This window comes from Molothrus aeneus, chromosome 14 (genome assembly GCF_037042795.1).
Source record: "Molothrus aeneus isolate 106 chromosome 14, BPBGC_Maene_1.0, whole genome shotgun sequence".
Taxonomy (NCBI): Eukaryota; Metazoa; Chordata; class Aves; order Passeriformes; family Icteridae; genus Molothrus; species Molothrus aeneus.
Window position 1 is genome coordinate 13,666,730 of NC_089659.1, and position 24,525 is coordinate 13,691,254.

A 24,525-nucleotide genomic window follows, 5' to 3' on the forward strand; every position below is an offset into this window, starting at 1 on the left:
AGGTGGGACCTCTGTCATGTATCTTCCCAGAGAAAGCAGTGCCCAGGGACTTGTTTAACCATCTCTCTTCCTTTCCCAGATTGCCAAGGACCTGCATCAGTTTACATTTGATCTCCTAATCAAGGCACACATGGTGAGCGTGGACTACCCAGAAATGATGGCCGAGATCATCTCTGTGCAGGTTCCCAAGATCCTGTCTGGAAAAGTCAAGCCTATCTACTTCCACGCACAGTGATCTTTCAGAGGGACCCCCGTGCTGCCACCCCCATTCCAGCCATCTCCTGCCTGTTACTTCTGCACTACTGTCCTGCAGTGCCTTGGGGAATCCCTCTGTGGCGGTGGCCAAGGGGACAGGCAGTGACAGACCTGCTGGGATTCCTGAGATTACTATTTTCCTGAGGTACCTCTGAACTGAACCCCTGGCGCCGACCTCTGCCTGGCACCAGCTGCTGACGGTGATGGACAGGGACTGGTGGGGGCAGTGGCACCATGTCTGAGTGTTCTCCTCTGTTTGTCACTGTGACTCCAGCAGCCCAGGGCCACGGGACAGCAGAAGAAGTGCCAGTGGTTGGTGGGTTTGGGGTGATTTTTATAAAAAGAATACTACAAAAAGCAGGTTGCAGCTCCGCGTTTGGGTGTGGGTTATGTCGCCAGCCTCCTTCTGGATGTTTTGTTTGCACTATGGTGCTGGGAAGCAGATAAGTTCAAACATTGCAGAAGAGAAGCAGAGCAGAGCTGGGGGACAAGGCAAGTTTGTGGCTGAGGAATTCACGGGCCCTGCAGCCACTGTGGGATCTGCTGTGGTCAGCTCAGCCCTGGGACTGGCCTGCACTGCCGAGACACGAGCGATGGAGAGGACAGGCTGCAGCACAAGGCCTCCCAAGGAAGATCACCTTGGAAATCCCCCAACGATGGCTGCCTCCTGTTTTCCACCTGGGATGTTTTTCCTATGGCCTGTCCTGCTGAGTCTTGGTCTGCCCTGCAGACCCCTGGGTGCTCAGCAGTCACATTCCTGTCCTTGCCAGCTGCTGCTCCCTGACAAAGCTGAACCCACCTCTGAAAGTGCCTGATGCCCTCGGACCTCACACCTGCCTGGCTCCCCTGGGCACCTGCAGCCCCTGCCCCCACACCTGCTCTGCTCCTGTCATGGCTCTGCAGACCTGGGATTCCAGCTATGCTCTTTCCCTTCATTTGTCCCAAATATTTTGTCCCAATTATTTTTTTCCAGTGCCAGCAGATGACAGTTCTGGAGCCAAGACCAAGGCCAGGGTCTATGGGACCTGTGAGACCATGGGACTCCTCTCTGAATCCTGTCCATGGAGAGGTGGCTGTGGGAACTGGCTGCTGCCACCAGGGCTCTTTGGGGGGGCTGCAAGGGAAGCACCAAGAGATCCCCTGTTCTTGGAAACAGCACATTCAGCTGCTGCTGATGGCAGTGGGTGATTGCAGCCCAGGAGGACATCACTGTGCACTCACTGTCCCATATACTTGGTCCTGTATGCACCACACCACCCACACACCATCTCTTACACACCACCCACACCCCATACCATGTGAACTGCCCCACACACCATCCCTGACACACCACCCACACCCCATACCATGTGAACTGCCCCACACACCATCCCTGACACACCACCCACACCCCATACCATGTGCACTGCCCCACACACCATCCCTGACACACCACCCACACCCCATACCATGTGCACTGCCCCACACACCATCCCTGACACACCACCCACACCCCATACCATGTGAACTGCCCCACACACCATCCCTGACACACCACCCACACCCCATACCATGTGAACTGCCCCACACACCATCCCTGACACACCACCCACACCCCATACCATGTGAACTGCCCCACACACCATCCCTGACACACCACCCACACCCCATACCATGTGAACTGCCCCACACACCATCCCTGACACACCACCTACACCCCATACCATGTGAACTGCCCCACATACCATCCCTGACACACCACCCACACCCCATACCATGTGAACTGCCCCACACACCATCCCTTACACACCACCCACAACCCATACCATGTGAACTGCCCCACACACCATCCCTGACATACCACCCACACCCCATACCATGTGCACTGCCCCACACACCATCCCTGACATACCACCCACACCTCATACTATGTGCACTGCCCCACAGACCCAGCCTGTCCCCAGCACACACACAGCAGCCAAGCCTCTGTGCTCTGTGTTTTAGTTGCCCTCTTCCTGCACATCCTGAGTACATCAAAACTACCTGCCCAGACCCAGACAGGCTGTCAGTGACTGCACACACACACACAGGCTGGTGCCAGGGTCACACATGCCATCATGGGCTGTGACATGGCCTGGCATTACCAACCCAGACATCTACGAGGGATTCTTGTGCCAGCACAGACAAACAGCAAACTCTGCACCCTCCCAGGGCAGTGAGCACACCCAGAGCCCTGTGCCCACCCTGTGCCCAGCTCTCCAGGAAATGCCATCATGGTGCCGCTGCTCCTTTACACTCTTGGAGTAAAACAAACAATTTCCCTGATGCTTTCCAACCTTTTGATGGGATTTTCATTATAAGAAGGAGTGGGGGAAAAGCCCCTATGGAAGGAGAGGATCTTTCTTTGCAATGATTTTCCTTCTTCTGCTAGATAGGGCTCTGATCCTGCTCCTCCTCCTGAAGTCCTCTCATGGAGGCAGGAACAGAATCCATAGGTGAACTTTCTGGCTGGCAGCCAGCAGGTTGCTGCTCTCAGAGGCCCCTCCATGCCAGGGGGCTGCTGGCATTTTCAGTGCTGCTGTGAGCTACAGATATTTGCAAATGAACCAGTAAAAAATTCCAGCTGGTGCATCCCTGTCTTCTGGAAATTTCCCTGGCTCTTCACAGCAGAGCTCAGTGAGCAGATGAGTGGTGATTCCCAGTCCCTGTTATCATCTCAGGCTCCAAGCAGTTGCAACAGCAATTTGGGAGAGCTTCGTGCTTCACACAGGCTCGTGTCAGTGAAGGTTTGGTTGGTTAATGAGTATCCTGCTGGGTGTTCTTCTGCTGGGAGACTGCAAAGAGGCCAAACCTAACAGGAATTTGCCCACCCTGCTTTGCTGGTGGAAGCACCATGTGAATGAGAAGTGGGGGAGCAGGGAAAGGATTCTGCCTGTGCCCCGTGTGTGTCAGCCAGCACAGCGAGTGCTGAGCGAGGCAGGAGCTCATGGGGAGCACCCCCAGCCCAGGACAGAGGGGCAGTCAGGGGCATTGAGGTCATGTTCTCTGTCTCTTCACTATCACAGTAAACTTCTGCAACTTGTTAATTCAAAAGTTGGGTTTTTACAATATGATTACCAGGAAATGTGGGAGCCAGGACTCGCAGCACCTGTGTGTGTATTTGCTGGGGGAATTAATGCTGTTTCCATGTGGATTTTCATGAGCTGCTGCAGGAACTGGGGAAGAAGAAGCTTTAAGAAATACCAAAGTCCAACTCCTGCCATTTATCTTTATGCTTTTTGTTTTCTTTTGCATTTTCTTGTCTACTTTTGCTTTAATAAAGCAAGGAGAATTTCACTGTGTTCACAGTCCCAAAGAAGCTGTCCCTGAGGCTCTCCTTGGGCTGAGCCCTGGAGTTGGGACCCCCTGGGTGTCACAGCTGAAGTCAACCATCTCCATGTTCCCCTGTGGATTCTTGACTCTGATCTGGCTCATCTCAGAGGTGTGGGGGGTTCTGAGCTGGGTCCTGGCTCAGCCCATCAGCTCCTGCCCAAGGCAGCAGATGGAGGACAAGGGATACAGACCTTGGCATCTCCCTGGGAGCAGTGTTTGTGCATGGATGGGCACCATTCCATAACAGAGGGTGTCTGTGAGGGCAGGAGGTACACTTCTTCAGCCCTGTGTCATGCCAGAAGCAGTGAGACAGATCAAATGGTGCCATGGCATGCAGCATTCCCAGGGCAGGTATCACCGACCTGTGCCCACCTGAGCCTGACAGGCTCCTGCCAGCACCCCCTGCCTCAGCAGGAGCAGGAACCAGGACAGCAGCTCTGCTTGGACAGGCTGTGGTTGAGTCTGGAGAACTGGCAGCATCCACATGCCACTGCTATAATGGCCCTTTGTGCTTGGCTCAGGGAACAGGGTACTCAGTGAGGGAAGTGAAGCTGGGCCAGGACCCTCCCTGCAGTACCACTCCTTGCTCTGGGCCATGGAGTTGTCCCTGTGGTCTGTAGGGAATGCTGAGGGTACCCAAGGTGTCACCTGCCTCCCAGCCAGCCCAAGAGCTGCTGCCCTCAGTCACCTCCCAGCACTGGCCAGCCCTGCAGTCCCTGTGGTGTCCCTTCCCTTGCTGAGCTCTTGCCCTGGATGTTTCAATAACATAATGTATGCTAAAATTATCTATCTCTGTATAAAATAAAGGCATGGCCCATTTTCTATTGCTAAAGATATCTATTTAGTGACGTGCTCTAAGAGTCCTCTCTGGTTGCACTCTGAGGTACTGGATGCTCTGCAGGACATGAGTCAGAACGTGCCAATTTAATGGAGACTTTTAATTATTTTTCTGGCTGGGTGCTGCCCAGTTTGCAAAGGTCCCCCTTTTTGTGGCATGCACAGAGCACACACTAGCATAGGCTGGGGTCGGTATCACCTTCTCCAGCCTTCCTGTGTCTTCTTGAGGTTAGACAGGGACAGTGTTTGCATTGGGGAACAATGGAGTGTCCCTTGTTTCTTCCCTCTTTGACTTGCACCAAGTGTCCTCACACATTTGGGCAGAATGCTGGGGTCACAGAGAGTGTCTGTGTTCCACCTGTGTGCAGGCCCAGGGCTGGCTGTGGGCACTGGGGGTGGCTGTGGGCAGGCAGGGTGTCCCAGCCCCTTCGGGTGGGTCAGAGCCTCCCCTGCCACTGGTGCTTGCTCCCTGTGCTCCTTCCCTTCAGCAGCAGAAGGATGCTCTGCTTGTGACTCACAGAGTAAATCTCTGCACCCACATAAACCCTTAGCACGTGGATAAAAGCTGCTCTCTGTGCCGGATATTTGGTGTTTTGTGGCAATTTTATGCTGTTTCTCTTTGTTAACATGTCTCTGTAATAATAAGAGTTCTCTATTTGATATATTTTACTTTCTTTGTAATAAGCCAAAAAGCTCATTGCTGGTGCCTTTTTGCCTGGGGGGGCCTCCCAGCCCACAGCTGTGTTCTTGGGAGTAACAAAGGCCAGTCTGCAATTGCTCCTTCCACCAGAGCTGAGGGAAAGACAGAAGCCAATGCCACAGCATTGCCAGAAAAAAAAGAGCCTTGGAATGGCAGAGAGACTTTGGGGTATGATGCTGGTTCTTTCCTGGGGCCTGGCTCCAAGGTGAGGGCTGACCATGATACTGGGCACGCCTTGGCCCCATTTCCATGGGGCTGTGACCCTGGAGACCCCACAAACCATATGATGCAGGTGCAGAGCACACAGCCTGGTCTGGCCCAGTTTGGAATTGCAGTGCTTTGCCCAAATTATAGCATGACCTGAGGGTAAATTATCCCAGAGAAGGAATTAGATGGATTGCTGACACAGCTGGTTTTTCTGGGTTTTTCTTTTTTTTCTTTTTTTTGGAACTGAATGCATTGGATAAGGAAGAGAGAGCCCCAGAGTGTTTTGGTAGGACTGGACTGTGGTGACAGATGCTGCTGGGGCCAATGGGGTGCAGTGCAGGATGCCCTGGGGACAACTGCAACTCACAAGTCCCCATGTGGGACTGAAGGACGTTTATATGTGTAACCAAAGAGAGGGGCCTGCCTGGCACCCAGGTAAAGAAACCGTGCTGGAGGTAAATGAAAATTCTCCTTTCTCTTTCAGCCATGCCTGGGGCCCACGTAGCCCCCAGCCATGCCACAGGGTGGCCTCTCACGCTTGGTGTTCAGTTCTTTTTGTAACCTGAAAATCCGCTGTTGTTCTGAGTCCAATAAATGCAGAATCCGGTTTGCTGGAGCTCTACCCTCTGCCTGCATTTGGCTTTTGTGTCGATTTTGTGCATGAAATCGCTGTGGGTGTGATGGCTGCCAGCAAGCAAAGGCGCTGGGAATCAGTGGGTCATTTGGCAGTAGATGAGGCTGTACATTGGATCATTGCAGGCTTTCTTTCACACTCAGATTTCACTTTGAATCACGTCTGAACTCGTAATTCAATTACATATCAATTGGCTAATCCTTTCATATATTCCTCTTTGGGTCTTTTAAATTAAATTTCAGTTGATTAATGTATTTCTCAAAGCAAGGAGATAATAAAGGCCAGTGTCCTCTTGCTCTTGTCATTGTTTTTGGTATCTTTATGAACAGTTGTAAATCCATTCTTCTGCAATGTCTTTATAAAATTGACCTATGCTCTCCAAGTAATAAAGAATACGCTTATCAGCCACTTGTTAATTCAAGGCACAGATGTGAATCCTTCCCAGGGCCAAGATTTGATTCACTGAGACAAAGCAAAGAGCTTGGGGAAAAAAAAAAAAGCTCTCTGGGCCACAAATAGCTGGCAATGCCTGGCGTGTAATTGCACAGCAGCAGTCCACACAGTGTGCCCTGTGAGCTGAAGAACAGTGTGCCAAGAGATTAAAAACCCTTGGGTTCGTCATCCACAAGGAACCTGATCCCATCCCTTGCTCTGAGTCACAGTGAAAAATTATTGTGTTATTTTCAAAATTCACCCTTTATGGAGACTGAGCAGGCCTCAGCTCCTCGGGGCTGGTGTGGCAGATTGGGTACCTGCCAGCATGTCAGTCCCAGTGTCACCTGCCAAATGGCCACTTGGACACCAGGGACATTCAGGAGCCACTGGTCCAGTGCCTCATGGGTTGAGAGACTTGGTCCCTCAGTGGCTACACTTCCTGGGCTTACACTGGCCTCCGTTTCCAGTAGCCCCAAACTCGTGTGGCTTGAACAGTGTCTGTGGGAGGACAGTGAGGCCACCACTTAGGGGCTACTGGGTCAGAACTGAAGCTGAAGGACAAATTCACCTCACTCAACTCCTTCTGCCTCGCTATGCTCCAGCCACCTCTGCTGCACATCCTGCATCCCACATCCCACACCCTGCATCTTTCCTGCACAGCTCACAGGACCTACAGGTCACAGGGAAGCTGCTGACCTCCCTGACCATTCCTGTAGCTGTGGGGCCTGGCAGCAGGGTGACAGCCACCATGTCAGCACTGGGGGTGAGCAGCATGCCAGCAGGCTCCAGAGCTGCCCTTAGAGATGCCTTGGCTCCCCAGCAGAAGAGCACGCCAAGCTCACAGGAAAAAGTCCAGTTACCATGAAGAAGTCAACTGAAAACATGGAATCATTGTGAAAACCCAAAAATGGCCTCATGCTTTAAGGTCATTTATTTGTTCTTGTCCTCATAGCAGAAAGCGGGATGTTTTTAAAACAGACAGAAGTTCTGTTTCCAAAAATACTGACGAGTTGTCAAAAAGCCCTTTCATCAGTTCCCCTCCCTGGGGGTCTGGGAATGCCAGCACTGTGACCCTGCTGTGCTGGCAGCCAGCCCTGTGTGCCTGCCATGGTGTCAGGGCTGTGCCTGTGCTCCCAGGACGGGCCAGTGGCAGCCACAGGCCTCAGTGGGGTCACCCTGACTCGAGTGCCCTGACATGAGGGACACCAGCCAACGCTGGGGTTTGCTCCTTACCCAAAACTGCTGCTGCCTCCCTCTGCCAGCGGTGGGCAGGTGCCAAGGGGAGGGCAAACAGGGCCTGCTTGGCATGCCCTGTGTCCCAGCCCATAGGAGCAGGGTGGGCACAGTGGCACGGTGTGGCAGCATGGTGTGGTAGCCACCAGGAGAGCCTGAGGGGCCAAGGTACTGAAGGGAGCTGGGATGTGCAGCACACAGAGTGAGGAAGGATGGAGCTGTGGGAGGATGGAGCTTGTGGGGACTTGCCCCTCTGAGCCTTCATGGTCATGGCCCATTTTATAAAGGATATCAAGAATCTTCAGAAGTTCTGCCTTGTGGGAGCTCTTAGAGACACTGGCAGAGGCTGTTAAAGCACTTCTTAAACTTCTGAAAACACAGAGAATGGAAAACATTATGGCCTTTAGTGGTTCAAAGTGTCTCCTGATTGTTTAAGCCAATCATAGGATTTTTTGGAGGCTTGACCTGATTTACAGCCATGTGTACGGGCCAAGAAACCTGCTAAGGGCTGCCAGGAACCCGCCCAGCACAGGGAGCTGCTCCCAGCTCGGAGCATCCAGATGGGTAATGGTGCAGTGGGATGGGTCAGGGAGAACTACAGAGCTGAAAACTGTGGCTCTGATCCTCCAAGGAATCCCACGTGGGTGGATTCCAGCACCTTCATGGGTCTCTGTGTAGCACATAAATTTCAGATGTCAGTACTCAACTAAGTATATTTCAATTCTAAATTTATCACACAAATGTGTCTGCTGCAGAGTCTTTGGCCTCTTCAAATCTTCCTCTGGGAAGAACTCACTGAGGCTCAGGCTCAAGCTTTGGAACTGCTTATTTTGTTATCTTGTCTCTGTAAAAACCTGAAAGGTTTTACTTGTGCTGGAAAATAATTTTCTTGCTCATATTAAATCCAAATGTTTTCTGTAAGAAAGCAAGCCAGGCACCTATGGGTTGGCAGACAAGGATTATTGGGGCAGTGCCTCAATGCTTGTTCCAGTCCACAATCACTTCATACAAGGCCTAGAGAGGAAAGGAAACAGTTTAGTTCCCCAAACGCCGCTGTTTTGAATGCATCCAGCCCTGGAAAAGTTACAGACCCACAAAGAAACTTTTGAGAGAAACAAGAAGCCAGAAAAAACAAGCAGAAAACCCTCCAGCTGCTGCTCCTGGTGCATCGTGTCCATGCCCGCCTTGGGAGCTCTCCGGCTGCTTGGGCCTGGAGCCAGGGCACAGCACAGAGCTCTTGGAGCTGGCAAACCTGGCCTGGCAAACCTGGCCTGGCAAACCTGGCCTGGCACAGAGCTCTTGGAGCTGGCAAACCTGGCCTGGCAAACCTGGTCTGGCAAACCTGGCCTGGCACAGACCTCTTGGAGCTGGCAAACCTGGCCTGGCAAACCTGGCCTGGCACAGACCTCTTGGAGCTGGCAAACCTGGCCTGGCAAACCTGGCCTGGCAAACCTGGCTTGGCAAACCTGACTTGGCAAACCTGGTCTGGCAAACCTGACTTGGCAAACCTGGTCTGGCAAACCTGGCCTGGCAAACCTGGCCTGGCAAACCTGGTCTGGCAAACCTGACTTGGCAAACCTGGTCTGGCAAACCTGGCCTGGCAAACCTGACTTGGCAAACCTGGTCTGGCAAACCTGACTTGGCAAACCTGGCCTGGCAAACCTGGCCTGGCAAACCTGACTTGGCAAACCTGGTCTGGCAAACCTGGCCTGGCAAACCTGGCCCGTGCTACACCAAGGGCCTGCGGGCAGGGGCCGGGCCCGCACAAAATAATTGCAGGAGGATCCCAAAAAAACCAAGCAGCCCTGAGCAGGGTGTGGGTGCGAATGCTCCCCTTCTCCAGCTAGGAACCCTCGTGGCTGTGGAGGCAGCTTGGTTGCCCCTGTGCCCCCAGGAACACCCTCTGGAGCGGTCACCTTCAGGCTTCTTCAGAAATCCAGGCTCCAAACCTGGCTGCAAGATTCTCATGTCAGAGAGAGAAGCTGTTCTCTCCTGGGACAGGGCTCACTGCTAAAGAAAAGCAAGAGGCCTGAAAAGCAAACACTGATGTGCAATGTCAGGGTCAAAAGGAGGGGGAAAACAGATGTGAGGAGGGGAAAAGAGTGTTGGATCGATAGAAAGAAGCCATTGGTGGTCACAGGAAAAGTGGAATCTCGGTGACCCATGGCACAGGACGCTGTCCAGGCACTGCGGCAGTGCAGGAATATTCAACTTTGGCAGGGCAGCTTCTCCAGTCAAAAAAATGCAGAAAACCAGCTTTGGAGACTGCAAACCCAAAGTGGGGCTATGGCAGAGCCCAGGGCACTCCCAATCTCATGGACACAGCCCTGTGTGGCCTCCCTGGAGCACAGAGCTGGGCCCCCACAGCAGGGCCTGCCTGCAGAGGGGGCACAGTGGGGGCAGCACTTGGGCCTGGGGTGAAGAGGAACAAAACACACGGACAGGGTTGTTTCACTTCATGGAAACTTTATAAACACTTGCAGTAACCTAAGCTTGTACACATCACAATGGCTCCAGGGCTGATGCTGGGGGCTGCCATGCTGTACAGGGTGATTCCCAGCTGTCACTCCTGGGCCACTGGCAGCAGGGACTGTGCTCACAGCAGAAGGGACTGGGCCCCACAGTAGCAGGAATTGGACCCCACAGCCCCCTGACAGCACAATCAGCATCCCCACCGCTCCAACTGCTGGTCCCCAGTGTTCATCTGCACCCACAGGTGCAGGAAAAATCAGCACAGACATACAAGTGACAAAGAATTTTAAAAGGACGCCATGAAATAGTCTGCAAGAAGCTGCCTCTCCCCACGGCTCACACTGTCAGACTGAAACCCAGCCACCCTTGGATTCTCCCTACCCATGGAGCCCAGCTCTGTCCTGAGGTCTGTGCTGGGCAATGGGCATGAGCAGGGTGAGGATGTGACTGCCACTGCTCCCACAGAATGTCACCTCCAGTGCCACGTGCATCAGCACAACCCAAGGAGCTTCCCAAACTGACAGGCTCGAGGGGTCCCCAGACAGTGTCCCAAAGCAAGAAAGACAGTAGGGAAATGCTGTCCTTTTGTGTGGGAGCCACAGGCCCAGTACCCCAACAGGACCAGGGGGTGATGTACTGCAGGCAGGTGGCCCCACTGCCAGGCTGGTCAGAGCAGCTGGCTCCAGCTTCAGCTCCATTCCTGTTCAGAGATCCCTGATCAGAACCCCTGTGCCTTGTCCTTGAGCCCCTGGTGAGGGTCTGCAGTAGGAGGGGCCCAGCACAGCCCCAGGGGCTGCCAGTGCATGTGGCACAGCCTCAGCTGCCACAGCACAGGGCTGGATTGGTTTTAAAGCCACTTTCATGTGCCAGGCCTAAAGGAGGGAGCAGCTGGGGCACTGCTGAAGCCAAGGGAGTGAGAGCACCATGGACATGACACACGTGAGCTGTGTGCCATTCAGCAATAAGAGACACAAGGTCACACAGAGGCAAAGTGCCAGGAGGTGGGAAGGACCTGCACCAGGCAGGACACCATGCTCAAGGGAATGGAGCACCTGGGAAGCAGCTGTGGGAATGTTTGGCCACTGGTTTGCAAATGCTCTCAGCACCTAAAGAAAACCATTCAAAAGGAGGGAGTCATCTTTGGGCAGATGGAGGAAGCAGGGAAGTAGCTCTCTGCCATGCACAGCCCTGGAGCTGGGCCCTGGTGGCAGCTGGAGCAACAGACAAGCCTCTGCTGCTACAGAGGTCCTGGCCAGGGACACCTCCTGGGCCAGTGGGCATCATCCACAGGGCCATGGCTGAGGGACAGGCTGGCCATCTTGTACTGGAAATGAATAAACAAGCAAACAACAAACTGGGCCATTCTTAAAAAAAAAAACAAAAAAAAACCAATGGGTTTGACCCACAAACAGTGAGTGTCAGATCCTCAGCACCTCTGTGCTGGCCACCACAATCACCCAGGATGGAGACTTCTTGGTGGGCCTCTGAGAAGTGGATCTGGTGGGAGTGTGGCTCATGAAGAGGAGGCAGTGGAGGAAGAGGAGGGGCACCTGCTGGCCCCTTCCCCCAGCTGCACCCTTGGAGGCTGCTGACTGAGGGTGCTGCCTGAGAGCTGATCCCAGGCAAGGCTGTGGCCATGGCTCAGGCCAAGCCCCTGGCCAAGCCTGTCTGTCAGTGTAGTGTCCCATGCCAGGGATGTCCAGGAGGAGATGAGGAGACATCCCACAGAGCTGGGCACAGTGATTGCTCCATCCCTGCCCATCTTTTGTCACGATGGGCAGTGTTGGCAGGCACAGCAGTCCCACACAATGACACTCACCAAGTGAGGGACACAAGCACAAAGGAAGGGGCTTCTCAGGGCAAGCAGGGCAAGGGGGGACTGCAGCTGTTTTGCCCTTGCATCCAAACAGAGGGACTCAGCCCTTGTGCTGTACAAACACCCTTTTCAAGGTGTGTTTCCCAAAAGTGTGCAGGTGAACAGGGGCTCCACTGTCCCTTCCACAGACGGTCCGTGTCCCCCAGGCCTCCCCATGCTGCCATCACCTGCATGGCACACACAGGAGAGGAGAGGGAGGAGAGGTGGGAGGGCAGGGAACAGTTCAACACAGATGTGTGGGCAGGACCTGCTCTCCATCGTGGTCCCCCTCTCCTAATTTCTTGAGCCACTTGTGGCTTGAAAATCATCGTCCAGTAAGATAGCTGCTCTCCAGGGCACTGGGGCTGGCAAGGCTCAGCTCTGACTCCTGGGTCACAAGCACAGAAAGTCTCCTGGGTCCAGCTGGGCTGAGGTGTGCTTACAAAGCCTGGAAGAAGAAAACAAGGTCCATGTTCTGTGCAGCAATGAAAATCAACCTGTAATGGCAGAACCACTGGAATCCCACATAATATTTTTGTTCTCTCCACAAACCCCATAAATGCTGATGTGTCTTACAAGTCTGCTTTCAGTTTATTAAAGCAGTTTATTTCAGTTTGTTGTCATAAATACGTACCTTTAGCTTCAGCTCTCATCACTTGGGATCCTGCCTTGTGGTGATGAAGAACTGCGTAAAAGGAAGTAGAAGAATAGAGAAAAATGAGTGCAAGGAGCAAGCTCCAACTCAGCTCCACAAGCTCCTCGAGGCTGGGTAATGGGCAGGGAGGGGTCTGTTTTGCAATAGCACAAATATTTTCTCTCAGTACCTGCAGCAGCAGTTCTCAGACTTACACACAAACCTGCTCTCTCTTGGGCAGAGATTGGCAGCTTTTCAAAGCAGGAAGCTGAGGGTTATTTGGACAAATATTATCACAAATGGCACCTGCTGCCACTCAGAGCTGAGGGCTCTGCCCAGACTGTCCCCATAACCCCCTAGCTCCCTGTCTGTACACCCCCTGGGCTGGACCAGCCATGCTCTCTTGGCAGCTGCTGGGACTTAACCAGCCCTCATCACCTCACCCATGACCTGATCTTCCCACAAGGCCTGAGTACAATGGGCACTACATCACACAGATCCACACACCTGGTAACAGGGATCCACAGGGATGTTTCTCGCTTGGCGGATTTAACTTATCAAGTCTGTATCTGGACTCACATTTTATGCTTTGTGCTCTTTGTTTAGTTTCAGCATTTTAGCTGAGCCCCATCTGCTGTTTGTGAGTACAAGACAAGGCAGGCCTGGGGCTGGGGCTGTCTGTGCTGGCTCTGCCTCAGAGGGAGCACCCTGTGCTGCAGGGCTGCTGCTCTCCACATGGAACCTTCCCCGTGCCAGCCTTACCTGCCTGTTCTTCGGGACGCTGTCTCAAAGAACTTGGTCCTAGAGGCCACCCTGCAAAGAAAACAGGAGAAGTCTCTCCTGATTCGACCTGGCAATTTGCTAATGAGATCTGCTCTGTGCCAGGGAATGAGCTGCAGCATTGGCAGCACTGCAGAGATCACCTTCAATTGACAATTCTTGTGCCAAGGCACAGCCGGGCTCCTTCTGTGCTCGCTCCACCCACACACCACCTGCCAGTGCTTTGGCTGGGCTGCGTACAGAACCATGGGATCATGGAATCATTCAGGCTGGGAAACATCTCCAAGATCATGGAGTCTAACCTTTGACCAGACACCACCACACCAACTAAAACACAGCACCATGTGCCACATCCAGTCATTATTTCTGTCCTCTTGCCTATAATCTTATGTGCATCCATACCCTTTATCGTCTTTCCTTCAGTGTTCATGTGCTCCCACCCATGCTCAAGAAAGAGAAATTACATTATCCCAGAGAAGGAATTAAGGCAGTTCTGGCACAGAGCTGACACTCATGGCACCTTTTGTTTTCTTTAGGTTAATTCCCACTAAAGCCAGCAGGGTTTCTGACTCTTAAAATCTGAAAGAAATCTGAGGATGAGATGAAGCTGAAGTCCATCCAGTTTCCTTAAGATTGAAGTTGGATCTTGTCCTGCCCCAGAAAATGTCTCGTTTGAGAGGTTTGCTGGAGGCAGGCAGGGAGGGGCTCAGCTCCACCAACCCAGGAACAGCAGGGAAGGGGATGGGGCAAGGCTCAGCCCTGGGCTGTGCTTGAGCAGCTCCAAAGCTTCGTGTTTGCCTTCACCGAGGCCCCACTGCCCTCCCTGCCCTCTGCTCAGCTTTCCAAGTGACATTCAAACCTCCACTTGCATCAGTGACAAGGGAACATCCTCAGGCTCCAGCCACTGAGCCCCTGAGTGTCCCCACCAGCACCAAGCACCCTCCACGGGCTGCTGGCTTACACAGATGAGGGCATCTCCTCTGCTGTCCCTGCTATCAGATCTGGCCTCTGTTCCAGTTTTGGAGGGATGGGAGTCCGGCACGGTGGATCCGGAGGTCTCACAGGGGGACGTGTTATCACAGGCTTATCACCATGGGAACGTGGCTTAGGGACACCATCACAGTCACCTGCAGGGATGGAGATAACAAACACTGAGCAGGAAGCTCTGGCAGAGACCAGATATTTATGAAGGGTCACTGAACAGGTCCATGGGTTTAGTTCTGCCCCTCTGCCTCAACACTTTCTCACTGACAGTGGCCAATAGCCAGAATAGAGGGACAGAGTCCAGGGAAAGGAAGTTCCCACACTACCTGTCCCAGAAAAGCTTTCCTGGCACTGGTAACAGGGGCTGGAGCTGGACCTGCAAGGATAAACTCAATGCAGTTGCTGACTGTGAAGCTGATACTTCCTGGGAATCACAAGTGTTCTTAACCAAACCCTGTGCGATGCTGCTCTGGGAATGGGAGAGGAACAGCACAAACTGGTGATTCCTGCAGCTGAGCTTTCATCCTGGACAGTGACACTACCTGTCCTCTCCTCGGCTTCTTTTCTTCCCCAGGATCCAGCCAACCTTACTACTCACTTAACCCTTCAAATTCTTTAAGATTCAAGTCAACAAGGAGCGAGTGTCAGAGTTTACCTGTGCGCACACCTTAGGCTGTTCTGGTCTCCCAGCCACTCCTGCTGAACTACATCGAGAGGACTCAAGGGGAGAGGCCACCACGTGCCCAGGGAGGGCTGACTTGGGCACTTGCTCGGCTCTGGCCAGGCCCCAGGCACACTCACCCTCTCTGCCACAGATGCCCGGCCGGGGTGCTGGCCTCCTGGCCTGCAGTGTAGCGGTCCTCAGGGCAGGGCTGGTCACCACCCCGTTGGCTGCCCTGCCAGGTGGCTTGGCCCCTCCATCCTGGAGCCCTTTCCCCAGCTTGCCCAGCTCGGGCTCGGCACGGGGCTGGGGCCGGCTCTCGGCAGGGGGACGCCCCGGCTCGTCCCCCCCCGGCCGGGGCGCGGGCAGGCGGCTGCGGTGCAGGGGCTTGGGGGCCTCCACGCCGCCGCCGTTGGGGGTCTGGCTGAGCCTCTCTGCTGTGGAGACAAGAGGGCAGAGAGCCGTGGGGTTAGGTGTGCACTGCACTTGATGTGCCTCCAAAAGCCACTCATCCCAGCCCCGTTGCTGTGCTGCAGAACCAGGAGCAAGCAGGAGCTCTGCTATGAACCTGACTGCTCCCTGCAGCCTCGGGGCAGGCCAAGGTGAACAAATGCTTCTGCTCACAGGTCGAGGAAGCATTGAAATGCAAGGCCAGCCCCAACTCCATTAGCAGTCTGGGAGTTTTAAAGAGCAATGTGAATCAGTCATGTTCTGCCAGTGTCACAAAGTGCACTTTATACCTAAACATCATCAGAGCTCTGAAAACTAATGGAGAAAGAGACTTTCCATCTCTTTGGTGACTGTGGAGTCAGGGCACAGCCTGCAGTGACAACTACAGCAAATCAGGTGCAGAAATATGATTTTAAGGTGATGTGTCCTTTGCTGTTAATCCAGATGACTGTAAGGAAATGCTGAAGCTGTTATAGTAAGGTCAGAGTAGAACTTGGTCTAGGAAATACCTTCACTGCATCCTGAAAAAATTCTTTGGAGTTCTTGCTCTGGAACTGCCAGCTTGAGACCTCCTTGGGCCTCCTGCAGCACACCCTTCCCTGGCTACCATCCCACCAACACTCCATGCAGGTTTTTTTGCCTCTGATGCCACAAAACCTCTCCTCTGGGTCTCTCCTGTGCCAAGAACCATCCTTAGTTTAGCTAATGGAGCATGCAGCAGGTAGCAGAAAAACCCAAATCCTACAAAGTCTGACTTGTGACATGATGCAAATAATGTATGAGTGTTTTTGGCTTTCCTTTCTCTCCGAGCAGCCCTCACTGCCTGCCATGTCCAGGACCTGGAAAGTGCAGCCCTGCTGCTGTTACCTCCATTGCTCCTGGAAAGGTGTTACAGGAAGCAGGAGGGGTGAGAAGCAGGTAAGGCATCAGGGAACAGCTGGACTGACCTCCACTCTCCTCCAGAGAGGCATTGAAGAAGACAGGTCTTTCCCTCAGGGGACGCTTGGAGATGGTGATGGGCTTGTGCCGCCGGGCAGCCACCCTGGGTGGGGGCACTGGGGGGGCTGTGGTGTCTTCTGGGGGGCCAGAGTAGATCTGTAAAGGGAGACACATTCAGGTGACCCAACACAAAGGGGCTGCTGCCTCACCTCCCCCTGCAGGTGCCCCTGCCCAGCACAGAGAGTGATGGTGGCCACCACTGACACTGTCCCCACCACTGACACCATTCCCACCACAGACACTGTCCCTGCAGCTCAGCAGGAAGATCACAAACACAGACAATTTGTAGAAGCAAATTCCCCTGGAGCAGATGAGGGAGGCTTTGGAGCTGACCAACAGCAGGATTCCCATTGTCACAGAGATACAATCCCCAAATCATCCAAACCAACCCTGCATCGTTCCAGATCTAACACTAAAACCCTTCAGCTCTTGGTTTACAATGACACATTTGGCACCAGGAAATTACCTGGGATGAAATACTGGCATAAAAGCAATGCTACTGAGAAGTTTCATCTCCTTTTCTCACTGGTAATGTGGCACCTATTTAGTTAGGATTAATTGAGAGGTTCTCATTTATGTCAGGGCTTTTTTTAAGAGCTGAAAAAGAAATACATCTGAAGAGCTGAAACACCCCATCAAGATCCAAAGCAGCTGCTCCTGTGTTCTTCCCAGGGATGTTAATTGAAGTTTTATGAGGCTTTAAAGCCTGAGCTACTACAGAGAGGTGGCCTGAGCTGCTGAACCCAGAGGCTGCCCTGCCTGTCCTGGGAGATGTGGAGCTGGACCCTTCCTGGTTTCAGCCCAGAGGAGGAGAGCTGTGCCAGCCCCACTGGCATGCTGGGTCACCACACCCTTGGGACACATTTCAATATGGAAAAACAGCCTAATTGCATCACCCAGAAAAATCTTACCATTAAGAAGTCTAACATTCTGCTTTGATTAAATGTCTCATTTTGGTAATTCAAACCAAAAATATATTCCGTCTTCTTCAGGCCAAAGAGCAGGGCTAGGAGACCAAGATGGGGGATGGGAGAGGAAAACATGTCCCTGGTTTAAATTTCATGGTCCCAAGTGTGTGCCTGGGGGGGCTGGCAGTGGCAGACAGCTCCCCACACACCATGGTCAGGATGCTCTGGCCCAGCCTGGCTGACTTTGGATAAATCCATGTGCCAGAACCAGGCTTTGCTCCCAACAGCCTGGCCCAATCTGCACGAGGAGAGGAAAAACAACACAGAATCACAGAAAGGTTCAGGCTGGAAGGGCCCACAGTGGGTCATCTGGTCCATCCTCCCTGCTCAAGCAGGGTTTCCCTAAGGAGCAAATGGCACAGGATTGTGTCCAGACAGTTCTGGAATATCTCCAGTGAGGGAAGATTACACACCCACTCTGGAAAAAAAAAAACCCCACATTCAGGGTTTGGTGACACAGGTGGGTGCTGGCTCACTGCCTGCTGGGCTCTGCCCTGGGCAGGGGCAAGACACATTCCCTGCTCCAAAAAAACAAGGTCTGGAGTACTGAAGTACTCTCTTGCTGTGACATAGCAGCACATGAATTAAAAGCAGCTTGTGTATTATTAAATCAACAGAGGATTTCCTGTAGGAGGGAAATTTTTTGGAAATACCAATCTCATTCCTCTATCCTGAACAGAATCCAATCCTCTTTTAAAATAAACATTAAGTTCCCCATGGACACTTATACAGGTACCAAAGAATACTGCTTTCAACACCTGAAACCCAAGCTAAACCAACCACAAATGACTGTGTTTAAGAGGTGGGTGCAGGCTCTGATTTACTTCTAATTGAAAATAAAGTTAAATAACATAAATGTACAAAGATATTGACAGACCCTCACCTTAAGGAGGTCTGTACAGGGAAGAAGGTGTTTCCAGAACAATCAACCTATTTAATTTAACCACAGCATTGAAACATGAGCTGTGGAAACAGCAATTATCCACAAACACTTCATGAATAGTTACTCTGTCCTCAGAGTCTTCAGATTGCACCATATAACCCACATCCCCTCTTCCTCCAAGTCTCATCTGAGCTGCTTGCTCATGTGTGAGCTGAAGACTCTGTCAGCTCCAACACCAAACTTATACACTCAATCCAATAAATGTGACTAACTTAACTTTATTGCTGGAGAAATTAAAAGCAAGCAAAAGGACATCTGACTTAATTAAAGGTGTCATGCCAGCTCTCAGAGGTGGCAGGGTGTGTTGATTCAGACTGTGCTGCAGGCTGTAAGGAGGGGAGCACAGAGCATCATCTCTGGAGCGAGCGTGTGAGATCCCAGACAAAAACCAGTCCCTGCTTTTCTGTGGGAACTTATTACAAGTGTTCATAGAGACCTAAAAAGGAATTGGCTGGTGTTTCCATGAGCTTCTGCTCTGGGTACTCAGAAGCCTGTCTGAGCTCTTCCATCCCATTTCAATCCTTGGCATTGCAGCCAACTCCCACCCCCTCATCTGGTCCTACACCCCCCATGTGGTCCCCACCTGGCTGCTCTAGCTCCACATCCCTGTTGCAAGAACCTTGCTGTTCCAGCTTTGGCTGCCTCTTCCCTTTCCAAAGGGAGCTTTCCCCCTGCCCACCTGCTGCCCTGTATGCTGGGAGCTGCCCCAGCCCCTCACAGCAAACAGCATCCCTGAATGAACGGCTCCATGAGAGAGGTTTGGACACTGTGTACTCTGCTGTGAAAAGCTGGAGGACCACACTCCCTCCTTGGAACCCAGGGCTGTTCCCAGGGCAGGAATCTGCTCCCTGCTCAGGATCTGCTGCTCTGGATACAAAGGCTGCTCCAGCTTTCAATATTAACACCCAGCTCCTGTCATCCCCCAGCCACCCGACACCCCTGAGCCGGTGTTGGGTATCTGAGAGCAAGTGTGAGCACAGACACAGTGGAACATTCTGCTCTCCAAAGGCAGAACTCCACATGACAAAGCTGCTGTCTGCACGTGCATCTTCAGCACCACCCCAGCAACCAGAGCCCGGCTGGGCACATGGGCAATGCCCAGGCTGAAATATGAATACCCAGCACAGACCCATGGAGGGCAGATGAGACTGAAGGCTCTCCAGGGCTCTCAGTCCTGTGAGAGCATGGCCCAGGGACATGGGCACCAGCCTCAGCTCCTCTGAAGGCTCCACCCCAGGCAGCAGCTCCCTCAGACTCCCCCTCAGTCGAGGGAGCACCTCCATCAGACTCCCCATTCCATCTCCACATCATCCCTGTGTCTGTATCTGAATGCAACCACACCTGAATTACCTTCATCAACCATTCAACACTTGTCTGCTCTAGTTTTTTTTCCACTGATTTAAGAGTTGTGCAGTGTCTCATCTTGGACTCTGCCCATTAAAACCAATTCTCCTCTGGCCTAGCTCCTGTCTAGCAAAGGAAAGAGTGAAGCCCTGTAATGAGCAGTCATACAATAGGTTTTTTTCAATAAAGCTTTCCCTTGTTTAAAAAGAAAAGGCAAAAATGCCCAGACTTGCTGTTTCCTCTGGGACCAGATAACAGCAACATTGAGGAACACACACCTGCTACTCTTTGCTTCCTCCTGAAGCCTTTCAGAGCAGAGTGTTACATAAAACCAGCCCAAGGAGACTCCAGAAGGAGCCGGAGCTGCCGTGTTGCCACAGCAACAGTCTGCAGGAGCAGGCGGGAGCAGCCGGGGCTGCTCCGGGGCTGCCCCGTACCTTCCCAAAGTGCTCGATCAGGATCTCGACCACGATGTTTTGGAACTTGATGTTCATCATGGCTGCCACGGTGTCCTCCTGTGCTCGCATGAGGGTGGGCCCGAAGATCACCCCCATGTTGGACGGTGACATCAGATTCTCCCGGCTGTGCTCGCACACGCTGCAGAGGGAAGGGAAGGAGGAACAGAGTTTGGTTTGGTTTGTTTTTTTCCAAACAGATCTTATTCCAAGGGAAAAAAACAAAACAAAACAACAAAACCCAGGATACACTAAGAATCAATTCAATTTTCTTCATTGTGTTTTAGAATTTGTTTCCCAGCAGTGACAAACATGGCTCTAGGTCTGACACACACATTTGGCTCGGACAGATGCTGGAGAGAGCAATGTGCTGACAGCATCTTCATTTGATCTCTTCCCACTCCCAGATCCTCTTTAACTCTGCAATCAAAAGTCATCTGCACAACATATGCACAAAAGGAATCATTTAAATCCTATATCCTTTTTATCCACAACTGATTTCTGGCTTTAATTTTCTTTCCTTCTGAAGGAAGAGAACTGAATTTAGGGAGCACATTATGGTGGTTTCCAATACATTTCTGAGGGGTGACAATTTACAGCCCCTGCTCTCAGAGAGTATTTTTATTTTTTAATAATTTGCTGCTCTGTGCATATCTGAAAGGGGATGGAAGGAACAACCAGAAAGAGAAGCATCACTCCATGCAGAGAGAGGGCAGCAAGGACAGTCACCCCCTTTGTGCAATCCACATGGAAATTCACAAGGGGACTACAGTGGGTAAAATTTTGCAAACCCGACCTCCCCAAAAGGCTCATTCTGCTGATTCCATTATTCCCCTTTCTTTAGTTTTAGAGGAAACATCTGCTTACTTGACAAGGTGCTGGATGAGGAGTTCTAACATCTCCCTGTTCTTGTCAGGCAGTTTATAGACCAGTGCATGAATGGCTCCCAGCCTGTAATCCAGGTTCTCGGACTCTGGAAAGCAGCAACACAAAGAAGAATTTGTACCCAACACTTTCAAACTAAATACACCACAGAAATATAAAGCCAAAGGAAACCTGTGGAAGCTGTTTCCCTGTGCAGCATGGGAGCAAAAGGGAGCAGAGGGAAGTGAGATTTCACAGCAACAGGATGAATACTGTGAGAAACAATATGAAGTGGAAAGAGGAAGAAATGGAGCTTGAAAGGGAGCCCAAAGACACACTCTAAAAGAGGCTGGGCATGGGCAGGTCCTCCCCTTCACACCCTTGTTCCACACACCTGGCAGCACACAGCTTCCCTCTGGGAGTCTATGAGCCCAGAGAGCTCTGACACTGTACAGCACCTAAAAATATCCTTCAGGGAATAAACCTGAGTCCCTGACCCAAAGAGGTCACCCTTAGAAGAATAAATAATCAGGAAACAATAAAATACTCTGTGTGAAAAGAATAGTGTGGGGTCTGGGTGGCTGGGAAGCTCAATGGTGCAAGTTTCTGAGGGAGGGCAGGGAAGGGATAAATGTCCTGTCACCCCCAGCCATCATGGGCTTAACCAGCTCTGAAACTAATAAATTCTGGGCTTGACTACCTTCAGCAAGAGGTGGAACATTTTCCTTTCCAAGAAAAATGGGTGTTATTCATTCTCCAGAGGGACAAATGAAGAAGAAGTGGGCATCCCTCCCAGTCTCCTGTGACTTCTGGAGGCACAGTGGGATGAGGGATGCTCTAATCCCACATATTTCCAAATGCCAGCACTCCCATGCTGAGGATGATGACCCTCATCATGCTCTCTGCATCACTGTTTCCCTCACATGGCACTGGCTCACAGCTGTCACAGCTTATCTGCAGTGGCCACAAGGAGGTGACAGCCACAGAGCAGCTTCTTGGCTGACCTCTGTTAGTCCCAGCTGTGACTCAATCCCAACAACTAAAGCAGAGAAATGCCTTCCATGGACTGTTTTCAACATCCCAGGACAAATTTCACAACCTAAACGGAATACCTACTTATCTGGGGGGCAACAGCACATCCCATTCCCTCACAGGTTTTAAAATCAATATATCAATACTAGAGGGAAACAATTCTTGTGGCTGCTTTCAAGTAAGTGACAGCCTCTGGCTCTCCAGACCCCCTGAGACCACAGACCCTGTCTGAGGGGAGGAGCAAAGGAGAGAAGGGAACATCCAGCACCACATCCCCTGCACAGAAAAGCACTTGGAGAAGAGAGCACTGCTCTGTCTACAGCTGAAGCAGTGGGACACCACAGAGCTGGGCTGGCAGAGCTCTGCCAAGTGACTTTGATGGACCTTGGCTGGGGAGAGCAGGGCCAGGGACCATCAGTGGGGAAGCTGTGGGACTTACTGGCAGCCAGGACCAGCTCTTTGTGGAGCTTGTACGTCATGACGGGTTCAGACAGGTTCCTGCAACAACCAGAAAGAAAACTCAGCTCTGCAGGGCACTGTGACCCACTTGTGACCCATCTTGGACCAATGGGCAAAGTGGCTCATCCCTCAGGGCCACCAAGTCCCAGTGGCATTTCCTTCTGCAGTCAATATCAGCGGAAGAGCCCTCCCCATGGGACTGAGGGATTCTGCAACATCCATATTCATCATCCTTCTTCCCAAAGCCTTTGTCACTTTGCCCTTTTCAACAGCCAGATGTGAGTATCTGGCAGCTCATTCCAGCTTTCATCTGGGTCAGTCCCAGTCCCCTTTGCCTCCCTGGGGCAGGTGTGACCTGCAGTGCTACCTGAGATAGAACTTCAGTGAGCTGGTAATGGTCTTGATGTCCCAGTCTCCACTCTGGAGATCCACATCCCCAGGGCATTTTGGATCTGGAAGGAGAATGAACAAGTTTAAGAATAAAGTTCATTTAGAGGTTACTAACAAACAGTCTGCTTGGGGTGGGGGATTCCCCTTGAGACACATGAAGCCACAGCAGCACACAAAGAAAGCTCCTAATTCTCATGGCTGGGAAAAGCAGAAAAACAGCACCAGTGTCAGGGTTTTGGAGAGGCTGGGGAGTGGTGCTAATGAGGACAAAGGGGGAAACACAAGGTAAAAATTAAGCAGTGCTGAGAAGCCACTGAGAGCATATTCTCTATAGTTTATTTTTTCCCAAGGTTGGCAGAAACAACCAATTTCAACAGGTCCAAGACAAGCTTTCTGACATCCAAAGTAATCTGAATGCCAGCTCAAATCTCTCACTTGCAGCTACTCCCCTGAAGATTGTTCTGGAAGCATTCCCTCTTGCTGCACAGAGAGGAGGGAGCTCAGGGGAGGCCCAGCAGCATGGAAATACAATTTGCTCCTGCCTCCCCCCCCTACAAACCACATCATGTCTGTGGCACCACAAAGTGAAGGTTGTAGTTGTAGGATGGGGGAAGCTGGAGTACAGAAATAAACAGCACGCTTGTTTTTGAAAATAAATAGGACTAGAGACTAAAAAAAAAAAAATCTCCTTTGAGTGGTTAAAGATGAAATCCTGCTGCAGCAGTTATTTCTGTAGTGTTGGACTTTCCATTATGCTTTCATATGCAGTGGGGTGGCAAGTGGTTACTCAGACCCATGCAGATAAACAAAACAAAAAGGCACTCACTGGTGGGAGTCAGAGGAGAAAACCACAGAGCTGCTCACAGGGAGGGTGAGAATGAAGCAGCAATAGAACCTGAGGCTTAGCAATGAATCATGGGCCAGCAGAGCTGGGCAGATGCCCGAAGTCATGGCTCTGTGAGAACTGGGCATAGCCAGACACCACTATGAACCAAGGTTTTAGTAAACAACATCCAGAGTAGAAGCAATAGGAAACAGCCAAAGCCCTTGAATGCTGCATTAGTATCAGATGTCTGAGCTGGCTTGAGCCCGAGGCACGCCTGAGGGAGGTGAATGCAATCCCTGCCCTGTGCTCCAGCTCCAGGCAGGGCTGGGGAGAAAGGTTTGGCCTTGGTAGGTGGGGATCAACCCCAGAGGGTCCCTAAGAGGCTCACAGGTGACCATGAGGTGAGGGTACAATGGCCTCAGCCAGGGCCCAGCCCAGGGCTGTCCTTGCACAAAGCAGTGCTGCTGAGCCCCTAAACCTGCTCAGATTGTAAACACTTCCCCAGTTGCCAAGCTTGTATGACAGATAGATCCAGCCACAGGAAGGCTCACAGCAGGAATGGACCATTGACTTCTTAACATACATTGGCTCCTTATGGTACACACTGCACACATTGAGGTGTCCCCACACTTCCAGAGAAAAACCTTACACCAGGCTGGAGGGCTCCCTGCAAAGGCCATCCTCCCAGTCCAGCTCATTGTGTTATCCCAGGAGAGAAGGGGAAGATGAGCCTCAGAGAGGTCACAGGGACCAAAAC

At 52.0% G+C, this 24,525-nt stretch overlaps 2 protein-coding genes across 3 annotated transcripts in view; one reads left to right on the forward strand and one right to left on the reverse strand.

The window, feature by feature from the left end:
* AR (androgen receptor) overlaps positions 1 to 6,278 on the forward strand; it is a 41,257-nt gene extending 34,979 nt beyond the window's left edge. The window contains exon 8 of the mRNA XM_066559343.1: positions 80 to 6,278. Coding sequence (XP_066415440.1) covers positions 80 to 235 — 156 coding nt within the window. The 3' untranslated portion in view covers positions 236 to 6,278. The remainder of the gene's footprint in view (positions 1 to 79) is intronic.
* A 3,820-nt stretch (positions 6,279 to 10,098) lies between these two features.
* OPHN1 (oligophrenin 1) overlaps positions 10,099 to 24,525 on the reverse strand; it is a 52,365-nt gene continuing 37,938 nt past the window's right edge. Inside the window, exons 15-24 of one of the 2 annotated variants that reach the window (XM_066559816.1) lie at positions 22,920 to 23,004; positions 22,533 to 22,591; positions 21,065 to 21,170; positions 20,180 to 20,339; positions 16,436 to 16,583; positions 15,179 to 15,472; positions 14,355 to 14,520; positions 13,376 to 13,426; positions 12,614 to 12,664; positions 10,099 to 12,427 (exon numbers count right to left, since the gene is read on the reverse strand). In XM_066559816.1, the coding sequence (XP_066415913.1) occupies positions 12,622 to 12,664; positions 13,376 to 13,426; positions 14,355 to 14,520; positions 15,179 to 15,472; positions 16,436 to 16,583; positions 20,180 to 20,339; positions 21,065 to 21,170; positions 22,533 to 22,591; positions 22,920 to 23,004 (1,112 nt within the window). In that variant the 3' untranslated portion in view covers positions 10,099 to 12,427; positions 12,614 to 12,621. Of the gene's footprint in view, positions 12,428 to 12,613; positions 12,665 to 13,375; positions 13,427 to 14,354; positions 14,521 to 15,178; positions 15,476 to 16,435; positions 16,584 to 20,179; positions 20,340 to 21,064; positions 21,171 to 22,532; positions 22,592 to 22,919; positions 23,005 to 24,525 lie in introns of both variants that reach the window. The other variant, XM_066559815.1, reaches the window with a different exon arrangement.